Below are 19,128 nucleotides of genomic sequence, written 5' to 3' on the forward strand. Positions count from 1 at the left end.
TGACACGGGGGAGCAGTGTGTCCCCATACTTGGTGTATGAATAGTATTGCTGGGGCACAATCCCAGGAACTCCTGAGCCAGAGCGGTGGGTTCTGTGTAGAACTCGGGTCATGTTTGGCGATCTCATTGTAAGACGATATGACGGAACATTATTTTCCTGCCCGGAGCTGTGTCACATCCTGAGTAGAAGGTGGCTGTCCCATTACATATGTGAGAAGTCGCTTCTTCTGCCCCCGGAGACTCTCATTTGTCTTTCATTTGTGATCCGATTACTCCAGCTGGAAGTCTGACATTTGAAATATTTGGCCCCAGAGCCTTCATTGGGACATCTCGGTGACACAATCACATCTTCCCCTCATTTGTAGCTATTTCTGCATTTTTTGTCATTAACGAGCAGATTTTGGGTGAGGGGAGGGGTCACATTGTTAGACGTGTGACATCTTCACATGTATTCATTATATGTACAGCCGGAATCCAGGAGGCGATCCGTATAGTTCAGAACGTGGCAGGATCCGGGGCCACGGGCTCCCAGGTAATGGGTTATATAAAGCTGATCCTTGGACTGCCCAGCTCACTTCGGAGTGCTGCCATATAAAATAAAAAACAAGACAACCCAAAAACTAAATAGGGTTTGTACCAATTCAAAGACAGTCAGGTCATCCTCCAGCACCAAATCTTCTCCCCTCTTCTGCAATCTGTCCTTTGGTTGTTATTATTATGTGATGGAGATCTTCCCTGATGCTTGTCCATCCGTGGGGTCCTCTCTGTAGCAGAAATATTAGCCTCATATTACAATTTTCCTCTTGGTTTTGGGGTGTGCTGATTGTTTGGATCATGGGCTTCAGTGCTTAACCCAGACATTTATTAAGCTGGGTGGGAAGAAGCTGTGGGTGGGTGGCAGCCCCGATATTGTTACCCAACTGTTCAGTAATCACCCAAAACAGCCGGGTGGTTACTGAAAAATGCCGGATGGAGTGCCCAGCCTACACACACCAAAATCCTGCAGATCCCTCAATATTAAATTCCCGGGGACTTCCCGTGGTATCAGTCTGCTATACAGATAACACCCCCCCGGTATCAGAGGGGGATCTAAGATGGGTTCCTTCAGATACCCCCCAAGGAGGTTCTTATACCTGATATGGAACAGCTGAGCACTACAATCTCATGGATAAGTGGTGGAAGATGTAAGGGCGCTCCTATATTTTATGTGACAAATCAGCATTATTATATTATGAGAATGATGACACCAATACAGCCTGACCCAATATCTGGAGGCACCACTCAATGATAATCTAATCCCAGGTCAAATATACAGGGAAAGCAAAAATTATCTACACACAGAGATAAAATGTCAGAGATTACAAGTTTAGCTTTCTTAGAGTTTAATGCACCCGTGCAGATTCACATCAATCAATAAAAAGGAACAGGATGAATCCCGTCCATGTCATACAAGGTTCTGTGCGGCTCATTAGGGCCGTCCATACAATGATCACCCATAGACTGGAAGAAGGGCCCACTTCTCTGTGAATAGGCTTGACATTGGTAGCTGCTGCACTTTACTTTCCACTACCATTGGACCTTAAATTCCAGGAGCTGCAGAGTTCTCCCCAGCACCACCCGTCTGATTGTGGGTGCTTACTGAAATATTGGGCCACAATACCGGGGCTGCCACCCACCTACAATTATTTGCCACCCAACTTAAATCATTTCTGGGTTGAGCACTGCATGAGATTATGGTGTTCAGGTGTTCCATATCAGGTATTATTATTAATAGTAAACAGGATTCATATAGCACCAACATATTACGCAGCGCTGTACATTAAATAGAGGTTGCAAATGACAGACAGATACAGACAGTGACACAGGAGGAGAGGACCCTGCCCCGAAGAGCTTACAATCTAGTAGGGTATAAAGAACCTCTGGGGGTATCGGGAGGAACCCATCTCACTCAGATACCCGGGGGGTAACCCGGGTATGATCTGTATTAGTCAGCCCAGCAAATTCGCCTCCATAGGTGACTGATATTACGAGAGGTCCCCGGGAATCTGATATTCAGTTGGTGGATATTATATCTCAGCTAATTGCAGCATGTTACCCTGCATGGGAGATACCAGGAAAAGTCTTTGCTGTCCAAAATGTGCGACTGCAGCTTGTCATGGAATATATAGACAAAGACCCTTCTATAAAAATAATAATCAGAGATAAATGTAATATTGGAATCATTGTAACAAATAATGGATCTTCTGGCAGGATCAAGGGGCAGTTATACAATGTTATTGAGAGAACTGCTATGTTGCTGCAACTGGCATCGTGGGCAGTGTATGGTAATTTTTGTTTGCTGTTACTTGTTAAACTTTCCATGTAAAAATACAATGGTATATATCATATATCTTGTAATTGGGGTAAACCCTGTTTTTGTATCTAGCATAAATCTTTCCCCATTTTTCTGGTGTGAGGGGCAATGTGTTGTATATTGGTCATGTGATGTGCCTTCAGGTACCGCCGTGCATGTTGCAGCAGGCTGCGTCTCGGGCTGCAGATTGCAATCGGTAGCGCCCATCACAGGCACTGCATGGGTCCCGGTTATACCATGTAGCCACCTCCAGAAAAGAGACCAAATTACCCCCAAAAAAAGATTTGCAGGTAGAGGAGCAGCAGCAGTATGGTGCAGAGTGACAGAGTCTTGTTGGGTTGGCTGTTGGAGGGTTTAATGATTGTAATGTTCCAAATGATTCCAAAGCGATCTCCCTCGTCTGATTGGTTGGTCGGCTTCTTCCTGTGAAATTTCCTTTCTTTCTATTTGTTGTATCTCTGATATCCAGATTTCTGAGGCTGCTCTGATTGGTGGCTGCGATGAAATTCTTATTGCTGACATTTAGGTTTTCAAATAAAGCCAAAAATCAGTAAAGGGTTCCCTCGGATCACCAGGCTGACAGAAGGAGGTGAATGGTGCACTAGAGCCGGATATATAAATAATAACATTTCTGGCCCTTTATTTCTTTTTCTCTTGGTGTCTCATACACCCCAAGGATTCTGATTGGACCATGGGGTTCCTGATTTCCTTATTTCTGTTGGTCATTCCCCTCTCTGCGGAGTTCTGTATAACACTACACAGGGTCGGCTTTCTTGTGGTTGCCGAAATGATACCGAAGGCATTTCGGGCTTCCCAGGGGCGTCTGGGCTCTGTACGCGGCTGAGTGATGACACACGAGATGTGCTCTGTAATAGATCTGCCGGCCGTGTCTGGGGAAGATGTACATGACACCGGTGAAAGTCACCCGGATGACAAGGAGCCGCTGTCACATGCAGGCCGCAAATCCGGGCTTTTGCTTTCTGAATTTGGGTTTGTTGGTAAAGGGGGTGTGCAGGGAAATTCCTTCCACCTCTCCCCATCTGAATGATTGTACAAATCCCAATGCCCCTTCAGCCTCCAGCCTTGGTCAAATGGTGCTTCAGTCCTACGTCTCCCGTGTACAGGATGAGGGGTCCTTCATGTCACTGCTTGCATGTAATGGACACTTTCTATTGGCTGTCCGGTGGTGGGGATCTTGCAGGATCCAGAAAGGAGAGTGCAGCCAATAATTACATTAGGAAGGGACCATCAGAGGCCGACCATTGCAGCTTCTGCTTGATTAGCCGTCCCCACATTCAGAAATGGTGATGCCAGGGATGTAACGGGCACATTTAGGGGAGTATGTTTGCCTTTTTACAGATGCAGGGGAAGAGATTCAGATCTCCTTTGCCATCTGACCAGGAAATTTTACTTTATTAAAATATCAAAATGAGTTTTCACCAGAGGAGGAAGGGACGTGTTATGGTTACCGCTGTCTAAGTGGGGACACCCCATTACTATGTAAATATTTCCTCTAACTTCCTGTTGTGTCTGTGTAACAGGAAGCTAAAGAAAATCTTTCCAATGCAGTGCTCAACCCAGAAATTTGTTTAAGCCGGGTGGGAAGAAGTTTTAGGTGGGTGGCAGCACTTATTGTGACCAAACTCTTTGGTAACCACCCAAAAACAGCCGTGTGGGTGCTGAAAAGTGCTGGGTGGTGCGCCCAGCTAAAACTGCCTGGGGAGAACCCTGCAATGAGATACAAGCAGTTAACAAACCTGAATATTTTTTTTTAAATGTGATTTTATTAAAGCTGTAGCATCCATGAGGGTTTTTTCGGCTTGGAGGCAGAAGAATGAGCATGTGATGTAGCATGGGGCGAAGCGCCATCATCACCTCTGTAAATTCCAAGCATGCCAAAGAAAGTGCACTGTGCTCCTTTATTATTTTATTATTATTAATAATATTAAACAGGATTTATATAGAGCCATATATATAGAGCCAACATATTATGCAGCGCTGTACATTCCTTCTACAAATTCAGCTGATTTATAACAACAATGCTGCACTGCTCATGCATTCAGGGTTGCAGCTTCCCAATGAAAGGACCCCGAGTTCTGGATTCGTCCCTCTGCCCCCAGCACTCTGCTGTGCCATTCACAAACCACATTGATGCCATGCGTGCCGTGTTCTGTGAATGGCACTGTGGGTTTGGTACACAAATCCAAAACGTTCACCATTGATACACCCGGGTCCGAAGCAGAGGGAAGCTGAAAGTTTAACCCCCCACATAGCAAAGATCTCTATGAAACTTTTGAGAGTCCTCTAAGTATTGTAAAAATTCTGAGCGTTGTTGTGAGAATTTAAAATTTAAACAAAAATAATTTTTCCAACATGGGGATTTGAAGTAAATTGGGGGTCAAAGACACAAATCCATGCAGCGGTGAAGTTTTATTGATTTAATATCAGCTGGGGTTTGCTGGCCCTCACACTATATCCCTGGTATAGCACAGATCCTGCGCGAGTTTATTTCAGGAATCTTTGCTTTGTGTTGCCGGCACATTGATGGTCTGACTGTTGTCTGTCTCTCCTTCCAGGTTTCCATGTAAATGCAGCAGGGGATTCAATGCAGTTACATCCCCTCATCCGGCCGCCAAGACTTCCCTATCCACTGCTCACCAGATCTTGGGCTACTTTACCCTCCGACCCATTCTCTGTTCTCGAAGTGCAGAGCGGAGCCGACCCAATGCTCAACAGAAAGCTCGGATGCCAGGGTTTTGGGGGTTCCGTGGCGGCCATGACCTCCTTCCCCCCACAGCGGTATCATTACTTCCTCGTGCTGGATTTTGAGGCCACCTGTGACAAACCCCAGATCCACCCTCAGGTATGGCAAGATGGCGGTCTTCATTCCTTGTTTGTTTCTTGTGTGATTTCTGATCCTGGTATCCCGATTTTATTGGGCTTTTCCTAGCCATTGGATTTATTTACAAGTCTGTGGTTGGATTTTTCTACCTATGTTATGCAGCATAACTTGTAATTCAGCATTAATTCATGGCAGATATCTCTTCCCATAAGTGCAGCAAAACAAAGTCCGGTGCTTTATAAATCGGCTGTACAGAGCCAGCAATCCACATTTAGGAGGCACTCTACTGGCTCTTACCGCCATGCTGAGAGGTTTTCTGTTTCTTGGTGGTGGTTTTACACATTGGAATAACCCAGAGAGGAGTTTGCTGGGAACTTTATATCAGGAAACATTGAGCCTTCATCTTTAGATTTAGACCATATGGCAGCTTGTAAAATTCCTCTGCACATCACGGCCGCTCTGTCATATTGGTTGCATTATCCAGGCGTTATTACAAACCTGGCGTATTGCAGCCATCAGAAATGCCGCTTTAAATAACCCTCCATGGCTCCAGAAGCCTCCACCAGCCCTGAGAATAAAGCATCAGTTTTCATCTGTCAAGGCACAGATCAGCAATTAAAACCCAAAGAGGCAAATGCCAGCGATGACCCGCAGCACAAGGCAGCTGACAAACAAGGCCGGACAAATCGACGGATAATTTATAAGCTTTGCCCTAAAATCTAATTATTTGGCAATTTGAATTTCTCAGCCAGCCTGGGCTTTGCAATAAATTTAACCCGCCATAAATTATTTAGGGGGCTGCCCATGGTGTAAATCAAAAAAGATAAAAGAGGTAAGGCGGAAAATGAGTTTTGGTTTTGTACGTCAGCTTGTAACCGCAAGGATTTGTCAGGCCGGCGGGTAATTAACCGGGGCAGATCCTGTCCTGTGCACCAAATAATTACCCAGAACCGCTTCTGTATCCCAGGATCTGTTCTTTACATTATAATTATAGTTAACGCAATCTGTCTGCCGTTACAGCACAGAGTCCATGTCAAGGGAAAATGGAGGTATAAGAAATGTAAAAAAATAAAAGTATCAATCCTGCTCCTATTTAGTTGTGGGAACAGGCTCCCTAATTTTATTGGTAAAATGCAAAATTTTCACAAAAGAAAACAAATAGAAGACGAGTTTTTAGGCAGTGAATAATTATATTAGTATTAAAGTGAATAATACAGCAAAAACAACCGGTGGTAGGTACATACAATGGTAGCCATCACAATTAATATTTCATGGGGTAGAAGAGCAATCAACTAAAAATTAGATCTCTAATTATTCCATATTATATATGGAATATGGAAATATTCTAAATAGTGGTCAGGTTAGTGTTCCGTGCCCCGACGCGTTTCACCATGCGGCTTCCTCAGGGGATTTGTTGAGAACGTTATCACTTAATGACCATACAGCTGACCTGTAGAGGTCATATTGATGATTATTATTATTATGGATTTTAATTGCAATGTGAATGAATCACATAAATCTCATTTATCCGTTTATTTATTTTACTCATTCTGCTGATTTATTCTAAATGCAGAGGTGATGCCTGGATGATGTCCCCTGCTGTCCATGTTCTTCCTGTGTGTATGTGATGGGACGGTTTTATTTCATTTTATATTATATTATCTACATTGCCAGAGGAGACGTCTCCAATTATTTCATGTCCAATATTCATTATTCTTTCCTACAATCTTACTTCTGACTTTTCATTCTATGTAACAAATCCGAATGTGGCGTCCTTTTCAATTCCTAAATAAAACTGATCTGACACCAGCAAAGATGGAGGCAAATACGCAGGGAGTGATAACATGATCAGGGTACGCTGTAATGGGGGGTGAAGGGGTATAATGTAGATCTGGGGGGGCAGATGTGGCCGGTACATTGCATATTTTACAACAATGCAATAGACAGCCGGGTCCAAACATGAATATAAATGGTCAGCAGGTTCTGGAGAAGCACTTGTCATTTGCAGTCTTTTCAGACGTTTTATACGGGATACGTGTGTCATATGATGGGTCCAGGTCATCAGATTATTATGAGTTTGATGATAAAGTCCTGATAGATTTAATGCAATCAGGATTGTAGAAAGTTGTAGGAGAACATGTCATTTATTGCAGCTTATCAGTGCTTAATGTAATGGCTGCATTAGTTTTCTTTATGATCCTGCCAGTAATACATTTCCAGTACTAAGTGATGTGTGTTGTATTATTCAGGTAATGATTGAGGCATCTCGTAGCCTCCGACTCAGTAAAACAAAAACAGGTTCTCTTCAGGAAGATTTAATATGTAAATGCTGATAATCACAACTAAAATATATAAAACGTCCCGGTCACCTGTGGTAATTGCGGAGAGTGCGGCGGGGATGAAGTTACTTCCTGCAGACTCAGCGTTCTCCTCGGCCATCCATCTTCCTTTGTAGGTTATGGTGACGCGTGTGAATGATGTCACTCCCTTTGCAGCTTTCTATTGTCTCCTCACAAGTGATATTTTAGTTTTTACCCTGGAACGTCCCCCTGTAATCTCATAAGCGGGCGCACAATGAAATTAAAGAGCTGAAAGATGAATTGAACCTTCCAAAGGTCCTAACACTTAGCCAGACAAACAGCAGACCTCCGTGGCTTCTCCGAGAGGAAAATAAAACGTTCCAACGCGTGCCATAACATAGTATGGTGAGGAGGTGCCCGAGGTTTGAGGAACGTACACATTGGCGAGCGGCGGGTGCGTCAATTTCCTCCATGTGGGCCGGCAAGGCAGGGGATGCCCCTCATATGGTATAAAGGGATGAGTCCCACCCTCAGCCTAGGACCATTGCAGCAAATATCGATCAGACGTGTGATATCTTCAGAGGGGTCTGCCAATTTTACAGCTGCTTATGTGAAAATTGTTGAATATTTGGCATGAGTACAGCAAAAAATAGAAAGAAAGGTTTTTTTGTGAATTTATTATGTGTAATAATCTACATAGATGAGACCTTCACATTGTGAGTACATGAACAGAAATCCAAACAAACAACAAAAGTATGCGTCTCACCTCATTAAAGGCAAATTACAAGGACATCATATTTTATGCTTGCATAGCATGGGTAGCAGGTAATAATACCATACTACCGTGTTATCTGTTCACTTAAACATTTAGTGAACAAGATTATTAAAACCAATAGACATGAGACTTCTAATGTTTTGTATATTAGCAAACAAAAGAGAGGGTCTTCATACCCGACGCGTTTCGCCTCTTAGGGCTTGAATTGATCTCATTAGAGCAGTGATAGATCCTTGGGGCAAATATCCAACATTTTGTTACATCACAAGGCTGTGTGGGGTCACCTTGCCCTGCTGTAGTCTTCGCCTATTTTGTGACCATGAATACCCCGGCCAGGTTTAGCAAATATCTTTTTCTGTTTTATTGGGGGATGTTAGGCTGTTTTTTCAAATACCATGCTCAGATTTTTTATTATAAACTGAATATTGGACACACATATAACGAATCAGGGTTCTCCCTGGCACATTTCAACCACCCGACTGTTTTTAGGTGAAGAGTTGGGCCATGATATAGGGACTTCCACTCACCTACAGCTTCTTCCCACCCCGCAAAATCGCTGCAAATCATAAACACATTCAGCAAATAATATGCCAGATTTTGGGGACAGTGCTTCTCCCTTCTGTAACGGCTAATCCAACCAGTGGTCGCCTGGTTCAAACAAAGCCACGTGAACACTGCAATTGCCTGGTATAGTGATCACATGAAATGGAATCTCCACATGACAGGGCAACTTTCAGATACAGAGAAATCACAGGACTGGCAGCTGACATGGAATGTGTATTGTGTATTCACCAGTTCCTGGCAGATTGGTGCACAGACACTCCCGTTCGTGGTCCCGTCCAAGGGCCACTTGAACCTCATAGTATGGATATCATGGTAAACATAGAGGAGACTGTTCATAGATATAAATATTCTGCAGTATTTGTTGAGGTTGCATTCAGCACTTACCTGCTATTAAGGATTGGTTGACAGTATAGTGTTCTCCCCGGCCCCTTTTAGCTGGGCGCACCACCCGGCTGTTTTTGGGTGATTACTTAAAGGTTGGGTCACAATACGGAGGCTGCCACCACCTTCAATTTCTTCCCGCCCAGCATAAAAACAAATTGTGGGTTGAACACTGCAGTAATAAAGCGGGTCTGTGCCTGAATCATGCTCATCAAAGTATTTCCTTATTCTCAACAAGCAGTAAAAGGCCTTTAAATAGGTGGTCCCCAACCTGGTTGTCACAAACCTCAAATCTCATTCCGGGGGAGCCGTATGTCACTCAAAGTGAAATAAACTTTCCCCAGAGTGATGTCATGATGTCAGATCCTGCCCACCCATCGCAGGTCCGGAGACACAACCCGCCCGATGACCTGAGCCTGCGATGTCTCTGGGAGACGTGGTCCGCGGCTCGGGCTTTTGCACCCCCCAAAGTGGGGTCCTTCTCTTGGCCCCTGCTTTAAATCATGGCCTCATTTATTTCCGTATCTATAAGCATTGTGAAAAAGGTTCCCAGGTCAGTCCCTTTTCCTGAGAATGCCATGCTGCCAGTCCTGGAATGTAGGTACCACCATAGGGGTTCCCAGGGTGTTAGGGGTCTCCACTTCTCCACTAGTGCACTTTTATAGCTTTTCATTAAAAGCCATTGGACCGCCTCTACGGAGGCATCAGCTTTGCTTCCTTTAATCATCATCATGCAATGCTGGAATTAACACCAAGCATTCTGACTGCAGTGGGTGCAATGGGGCTGACTTATTAGCAGGCTGGAGAGGATACACCTTCATTAGGGAACCTGGGTGATCCAGCAAACCCAGAATGGGGATTTCCTAAAATCATTTGCTAGCAAATGTTTTGAATCCTGGACCAGATCCATTCCTGGTTTGCTGGATCACCCAGCTTCACTGATGAAAGTGTATCCTCTCCGGCCTTGCAGAGCTGTAACTAATCACAGCCATAGAAACAATTAAAACCAGACATGAGAGTTGTTGTTAGATATTTGAGATTGAATAACTTTGCATGAAAAGCAGCTAGAGAGGTCAGGAGTGTCTTGTATTAAAGCTATTTTATTGCTTAGGAATATATAAAATGCCCATAGTCTGGGCCATGGCATGTGATGGACAGTCCAGAAGAGGAAACCTTTCTATATACATTGTCTTTGCGTCCTCCGGGACCCGCGCCTCACCTCATCACCGACATCTAGAAAAACACACGACTGACTTCCACTCTTTACACAGGATAATTGGAGCAGAAAAATATCATCAATCTCCTGGACAATAAATCAAACAAAATCATATTAGTCCATTAAAAGACAGTTCCATAACATTTAAACCCAAACTGTACTGTTCATTTTCATTACCTTCTCCCATTTGTCTACCTTTCTACTTTGATTTCACAAAACTAAATAAAATCTGCAGCACTTGACCCCGCCGAGGGAGAGACGGGCGTTCGGATGGCGAGACCATGCAAGTGCGGCACTTTTCTCTGTGATTAGCCAATGCAGATTCCCTCTGATAAATCAGCTGCCCATTAACCTGGTATTACATGTACACAGCATGGCACAGCGGGCGCCGTACATCTCGATTTACCATCGCCTGGAAAACGATGCACTATATATCTTAGATAAAATAAAACTGTAACAGCCCCTCGCGCTGATAATATGGCATCTGTATTTACTAATGGGGTCTTATCACAGCACCGTAAATCCCGCCTGACACCTCCCGGCTGGGGGACCTCAGTGTGAGAAGCTGCAGGAAGATGAATCGGATGCATTATATATTAATGTGGGTGGAATCGCCTCCCCCTCCTTACACCGCCTGGAGATGTGAAATCCAAGAAACAGCTTGTTTGTATTTACTGCTTCTCCTCTACTAATTGTACGAAGCCGGTGTAGGTGAGAGAGCCGAGAGACCTCGTCCATCCAAACCCCCAAATTCCAGTACCACCATGTTACCTCCGAATTCCATGACCAGTACCTCCATGTTACCTCCGAATTCCATGGCCAGATGGCCATTACCTCCATGTTACCTCCAAATGCCATGGCCAGAACCTCTGTTACCTCCAAATGTAATGAGCAGTACCTCTATGTTACCTCCAAATTCCATGGCCAGTACTTCCATATTACCTCCAAATTCCATGGCAAGTACCTCCCTGTTACCTCCAAAATGCCATGACCAGTACTTCCATGTTACCTCCCAATTCCATGACCAGTACCTCCATGTTATCTACAAATGTCATGATCAGTACCTCCATATTACCTCTGAATGCCATGAGCAGTACCTCCATTTTACCTCCAAATTCCAGTACCTCCATTGGTACCTCCAATTTCCATGACCAGTACCTCCATGGTACCTCCGAATTCCATGACCAGTACCTCCATGTTACCTCCAAAATCCAGTACCACCATGTTACCTCCTAATGCCATGACCAGTACCTCCATGTTACCTCCGAATTCCATGGCCAGTACCTCTGTTACCTCCAAATTCCGTGACTAGTACCTCCATTTTACCTCCAAATTCTATGACCAGTACCTCCATGTTGGACCTGTTTATACCGGGGCATTGTGCTGGGGGCATTTTTAAAAAAGGTGCGGCATTATCTTAGCAAATGCCGGCATTTCCATCCTGAAGTTACTGGTTACAAGGATATTCAGAGCGCAAAACTACACAAAATATAATTCAGGATGCTTGAAAAATGTTTGTTAAATGCTCAGGAAAATATAATAAAAAACTATGAAATTATTTTTTAAAGGTTCATAAAATTTCTAAATATCCAAGAACACAAATTCAATATATAATGACTGCTAACAACTTTACAGTTACAAAAACCCCTTTAGAATGACTTTGTGTAAAATGTAATCCGCTTTTTTTTTTAAGTCAGAGTAACACAGAAACACAGAAATTAATGCAAACATCATATTTGTATTAATCATTAATCATATACACAGTCAGGGGACATAATTGGTGTAATGTTCAGTAATTTGTTTCCCTGACTTCCCAAAACCTTCTAATCATATAAACAGCTCAAAGTCTGACACTAGGATGCTCCCTACACCATGCTTCACAGTTGGGATGTGGTTTGGTAGTTGGTTTAAACTGTAAATTCGTTCTTGCAAGCAAGCAGTTTTTTTTTTACCAATAATCCTCTAAATGTTGTGATTGAGGTGCTGGAACATCCAAAAAGCTCTTTTACTGCTTGCAGCATTGTTGTGGAGAGAGGCGTCTGGCTCTGTGGTGTCGTCCTGTGATTACGTTCTTACCATTTCCCTATGAGATGAGAATTTTGGAAGCTTCAAATGGTTTCTTTGGGTTTTCCATGCTTTTCAAGCTCTTTTTGTTTCATTCACAATTCTTTTTGGATTTTCTCCATTTCTATAGAAATTTTTGTGCTTTTTCTTACCGTAATAGAAATAAATCCCCTCATGCTGTGTATATAACCAATTCATATTCATTTTTTAATTACTTTGATCAGAGATTGGTTTTCTGAACAGATTCTGTTCTGTTAGACATTGGAGGACACCATATATTCATACCTATAGGAACTTGCTGGACACCCATGGAGTTGCACCACTCCTTTATTCCTCCTCCTTTGCTACTGTTACAGCCTCCACAAGGCTTTTCACATAGTTTTTCAATGTCTGTAGGGATATACTCCCATTGGTGCTGATGGTGGGGATTTGCCCTCATTGGTGAGGTGCTGATGGTGGGGATTTGCCCCTCATTGGTGAGGCTGATGGTGGGGATTTGCCCCCTATTGGTGAGGTCAGGTACTGATGGTGGGGATTTGCCCCCTATAGGTGAGGTCGGGTACAATGTTAGATGAGAAGACCTGGCTCACCATTCCAATTCACCCCAAAGGTGTTCAGTAGGGTGAGGTGAGGGTTCTGTGCAGGACACACGAGTTCCGTCACTGGGTGATGTCTTCATGGAGCTGGATTTGTACCCGGGGGCACAGTCATAGGGCAAAAGAGTCTTCACCAAACTGTGATCACAAGGCTGGATTAACCCATTGGTCTACAACAGGGGTGCCCAACAGGTGGATCGCAATCTACTGGTAGATTGCAAAGGCAATGTGAGTAGATAGCGGAGCCCTGCCTTTCAAAATAAACTCTACCAGCACAGGAGTTATTAAGTCCAAGTTTTTATTGTTGGTAGATCATTTAAAAAGTAGCTCACAAGCCAAAAAAGTGTGGGCATCCCTGGTGTATAAGATCCCAAGTTTGGGATCTTTACTAGAAACATCTGAACCCAACCATGAAGAGGCTTCTTAAACTTTTTACCATTGCGCTCAGAATTGTTTACAATGTCTTTGTATGATGGGACATTACCAGGATCCTTAACTGGGGACACCTAAACCCCATCATTTGGGGAGGTATCCTCCATACATATAGGTAGGTGGAATGTTCAGGTGAGAATACCTAACTCACCACCCCTAAATGTGTTCTGTAGGGGTGTAGAGTTAGGGGCTCTGTACAGGACACTCGGGTTCCTCCACACCAAAAGTTTGTAGACACCTGACCAACACTTCTTTATGAACTTGTTGGACCTTCCCTTCGAAAACCATGACCATTGATGTAAAGTTACCCTCCCCTTCCTCCACATGGCCATTAATATGGAGTTGGACAACCTTTATGGAGAACAGAAATGGGTTTTCACCAAACTGTGACCACAAGGCTGGAAGAGCAAAATTGTTTAAAGTGTTATTGTATACTCTTGTATGAGCAGTGACCTGCAATGGAAACACCTGGGTGTCCACATTTTTGCTCATGGTATAGCCGCACTGAATTTTACAAAAGTGAGATGAACTTTTTATGTACGGACTTTCTTTTATCACATCTAATACAAGAAATAAAGCTTTCCGGCCCTATCGGATAAAAAACCGTTGGATCCGATAGCAGGATGATTCGCATTGGTGACTTTTAGACATTTTGTATTTTTTTCTGGAGATCATAAACCCAAAGATCAGTCTCACGTGTGCAGAAACAAATCAATTCAAGGCATAAAATGACAGGTGTGAATTGAATGTATTGGTTTTCTTTTCCCCCCTCACAGGGCGATGCGCCCTTTGCATCAATGATCACCTTTCCACTGATGATCACCTTTCCATTACCTTTTCACACTATACAGTGCCAGAACCCGGAGCTCTCAATGGGTTAACCCTTCCTAATTGCCTTCCTGCTAGTAAAAAATGTATGTAGGCGCTCATAAAAGTGTCAGCAAGTAAAAATGTTGGCTTTTGGCTGCTTTGATTAAATTTTCGCAAACTGTTTTTGAATATTAAGAAGCGTCCGTTCCTGGTTGTTTTTCCAAGGCTGCAGCCGTGACATCAGTCAGCCACGGCATTTGCATAACCCGAGACCTCTAAAAAATATATGGAGAAGCGGCCTCATCACTATGCATCTTTATTAGAGACGACTGACCAATTCATCTTCCACAGACACAAAACAAATTGTCACTCTGTGTTCAGAACGTGCCATTGCCGATACACAGGGGACCTGAAAAGAAACGGGATTAACAGCGGAAAGTAATGATGATGCTTTTATCTCCTTTGGGTCCTCGCTGTTTGTTTTATCTCTCCGACATTTTTTTACACGGATATTGTTACCGTTAGCAGCAATCTGCATTTTATTTATTGCAGTTATCTCTGTCTAACTGGCTGCAAAATAAAACGAGGCACACAATATTAAATGAGCTCTCATTTATTTGTGCTGATAACTTTTATTTAGATCTAGTAATGTTATATGCCTTCGCACGCCGCCAAAGGCTCGAGAAACGATCTGACTACAGAGGCAATACAGCGCCCCCAGCAGACTTGTGGCGGCGTGTGACCGCGGACGGGCCAAAGTCTTCACAAATCCCTCATCCGTAAATATTAAAGCTCAGCTCCAACCAAAGATTTTCATTTTCTTTTGGATGAATGGTTGGGTTATAAACTGGGAAAATGAAATATAAAAAATGGTGAATCTGCACCAAAAAAAAAATTGTGCAATTGCGAAATCCTTGTGCAGTACTACGATAATACAAAAATGGTGAATCCAGATAGTGAAGTGCACATACGTGTTTAATGGACTAATAATATAAGATATAAATAAAAGTCATTCCTTCCATACCGATTTCCAATATTTTTTGTATTTCAGTCTGTTGTGTTACTACAAATTCAGTACAAACCATCAAAGCAAAACTTCACTTATTTATAGAGCTGAACCCTAACACAATTATTACACTGTTCAACAAACATTTTCTTGCCAAACAGATTAAAGTCATTTAGGTTATGTTTGATGCACAGATTCCACATGTGATATTGGTTTAGCTAGATCGGTTCTAGTTTATGAAATAATGACCTCATAGAAAACTAATGAAACATGAGAATTAAGCAAATTAAACTAGATATTCCTTGGGAGGTGCAATGTGCTTAAAATGAATGTTATGCCTAGACTGTTGTATATGCTGCAAGCACTCCCAATACACATCCCGCTTTTTATCCTTCGAAAATTCTGTTCGGAATTTGTAAAATTTATCTGGCCTAATGGGGCGCCCAGGCTTAGGATGACATTACTGAGACTCCCCAAAGCCAACGGAGGAATGGCATTCCCTGACCCAGTACCATCAGGCAGTGCACTTGTCTAGGCTGCTGGATCGGTGCACTAATAGCCGCTCCAAACTGTGGGTTGGGTTGGAGGATGCATGTTCTACGTACATGGCCAGGACGGCAATGTACACCCATCCATTGATTGGCGAGACCTTGAAAGTGGTCACTAAGTACTTCTCCTCTCAAAACGTAACCATATACCCGTCTCCAATGTCTCCCGTTCTGGGCGATCCTGGATTCCCCCTGGGCCAGACTGACCCAATATTTCGCCAATGGCGTGCTTTGGACGTGTATAGAATATCCCATTTCATGCACAATGGGGAATGGCAACATATTCCGACCCTACAAACGGAAAGGGATCTCCCTTCATTGTCGAGAAACCAGTTAATCAGTGTATATGGAGAGACGATACAATCATATTCAATATTGTGAAAACAAACAGAGTGGCTATACAATGTTTTAAATATGTATTATTTGTTTGTATAAATGTAAAGTTTAGCTACCTTTTATAATCTCATGGTTGGATTAAATTCAGGGGTTTATAAATATATATATGGGAGAGTAGTATGAGAACGTTTATAAATCTTTCACCCAGCTAATTATATGTATTGCTCATACAATGCAAACATTGAAACTTTTATTCATTCTTTAACCATAAAAATTACTAACAAAACATTGCTGAAGGACGCATGGTCACAATTGTAACAGACATGGCAGGGAAGCGATGACCGATAAACAAAATTCACCAATTTTTATCCAAATTCCTCACATTTGAACCAAATTAGGGCAACGCGTTTCACAGTTCATCCACTTGGTGCTTTCAGTACTTTGCCAGAAGCATCACCAACCTTCATTCTGAGGGCCACAGAGAGATCTTGGAATCACTCACATTCACTCACATAATTCAGAACACCTGAAAATGTTGTAGATCTGAAATAGCAGGAAATTTCGGGGTGTACATATTTTTTCACATGACAGATCTGCATTTTCCCGTAATTAGATGATGAGAATGAATACATTGAACCTGATTTAATAAAGCTCCCAAGGCAGGAGAGGATAGACTTTTATCAGTAAACCTAGGTGATCCAGCAAACCTGGAATGGATTTTAATCCTAGAGCAGATCCATTAAAGCGTTACGTTATATGTCGGTGCCATATAATACTGTGTAGTTATAATAATTCCCTTTTTGTGTGTTTTCTTTTGTAGGAAATAATTGAATTCCCCATTCTGAAGTTAAATGGCAGAACGATGGAGATCGAGTCGACGTTTCATACATATGTGCAGCCCGTGGTCCACCCCCAGCTCACTCCGTTTTGCACCGAGGTAAGGAGAGCCGCATTGGGTTACCGGAGACCTTGGCTATGAAATGTAATGGATGGCACCAGAACAAGGCTATTAGCATATTTCTGCCATTATTCCTGTTTTAAGGAATTTTTAGGAGAAGCCTTACAATTAGGCAAAGAGATTAGAATTCATTTTCCATGGAAAACAATGTTAAAATACAATTTTTGATATAAATGGTCTCCTGTCATTTCATTTATTGCTGGTTGAACATGTTGGGTCTTTCCTGAATGGAGATTTAATGGCCATCCAGCCTAAGTGCACTATGGCAGAATGAAGGACAGATTCAATGGAATAATATTTAATCATTCCTCCTATAAATCTCAGGAGCTTGCAGTGTAAATGAGATAAACAATAGTTTGTTGTAAAGCCGTGTATATCGGCGCTGTGTGACACCGTACATTGGTCTTACGCCGCCATAGGGAAAGGTCACTTCAGTCACGCTGTGATTGTTGGGATTATCCAGCATGTTGATGGTGATATGAAAAGGTCAGGACACTTGTACTTACCCATGTCAAGAAATTCTCCCTGCCGCTTCTATCACCACCATCACTTCTAGACAAAGCTTCTGATGTCCAATTTGTAGACGGCGCTTTGTTTTCACAGCTGTGATGTCTCCGCACATGGAGAACGCCAAGGAGGAGTCTCTGCAGAAATCTCTTGACGAGTCCGGTCCTGATACCGGACCTATAATCCTACATATTGGAGGTGATACACCTTTATCAGTGAAGCTGGGAGGTCCAGCAAACCTGGAATGGATTTCCTAAAAGTCATTAGCAAATGTTTTCCATCCTGGACCAGATCCATTCCAGGTTTGCTGGATCACCCAGCTTCACTGATGAAAGTGTCCTTTCCAGCCTTGGAAAGCGTAATAAATTAGGCCCATTGAGCCTTCAAGACTGGAGAAAATAGACGATAATGGAGATCTTGGTAATCCAGCACACTTGCAATGGATTTTTATTATTACACAGTATTTATATAGCGCTGACATATTATGTAGCGCTGTACAAAGTCCATAGTCATATCACTCAAAGGAGCTCACAATCTAATGTCCCCCGATAGTCATATGTCATTACCACAGTCTAAGGACAATTTGGGGGCAACCCTAATTGCATGATTTTCGAATGTGGGAGGAAATCGAAATACCTGGAGGAAACCCACACAAACACAGGGAGAACCTGCAAACTCCATGCAGATAGTCCTGGTTGAGATTCAAACCTGAGACCCAGTGCGGCAAAGGTCAGAATACTAACCACTGAGCCACCGTGCTGCCCACCTGGATGTGGTTCCGGATTGAAAAGATTTGCTAACTGATAGCAAATGAGCTGAGGAAACCTGTTCCGGGTTTGCTGGATTACCCAGGTTCTCCCATGATAGTCTTATCTTCTCCAGCCTTGGTGAGCTTGCATTAATCAGGTCCTTGGTTCTAAAGAGAACCTGTACAGAAGCTCTGCTTGTAACCACCGCAGCACTCATAGGGTTGAATAATAGGAAATTAGGGGTGACGCACTCAGCTGTCATCAGAACGCTGGGTCACCAAACCCGGCCAAGTGTGCATAGCCCTTACTTTATACAAGAGACAGGCTTCTGCTACCTGTTCTAAAAACCCTGAAACCTCAGGGGCGGCTTAGTGGGCAGCAATCGTGATGTGCAGCACTGGGGTCCCAGGTCCTGATCCAGCACACTATGTGCATACATTTTCTATGTTATGGTCACCCCATTGCTGCGTGTATTTGCCCCAGGCACCCTGGGATTTTCTCCCTCATGGCGGAATTAGTTTTTCCCCTTAGTTCCCTGCCATTAGAACCCTTCCTGTCCCGGGATGTCCGTGCTCTCTCAGTGTTCTGAATCTATAGAGGAAGCAAAGATATCATTCTTACAGGAAGATTGTTAGGACTACAGAAGCCCCCCCTCCTTTTATCACATTGGAGTCACTGGGGATTATGTGTT

At 43.1% G+C, this 19,128-nt stretch overlaps 1 protein-coding gene across 1 annotated transcript in view; it reads left to right on the forward strand.

Moving 5' to 3' along the window:
* ERI3 (ERI1 exoribonuclease family member 3) overlaps window positions 1–19,128 on the forward strand; it is a gene marked incomplete in the record, with an annotated part of 132,208 nt that overhangs the window by 4,886 nt on the left and 108,194 nt on the right. Inside the window, 2 exon segments of the mRNA XM_072419275.1 lie at window positions 4,930–5,216; window positions 17,044–17,160. Of these exon segments, the coding sequence (XP_072275376.1) occupies window positions 4,930–5,216; window positions 17,044–17,160 (404 nt within the window).

Source organism: Pyxicephalus adspersus, chromosome 8, assembly GCF_032062135.1.
Source record: "Pyxicephalus adspersus chromosome 8, UCB_Pads_2.0, whole genome shotgun sequence".
Taxonomy (NCBI): Eukaryota; Metazoa; Chordata; class Amphibia; order Anura; family Pyxicephalidae; genus Pyxicephalus; species Pyxicephalus adspersus.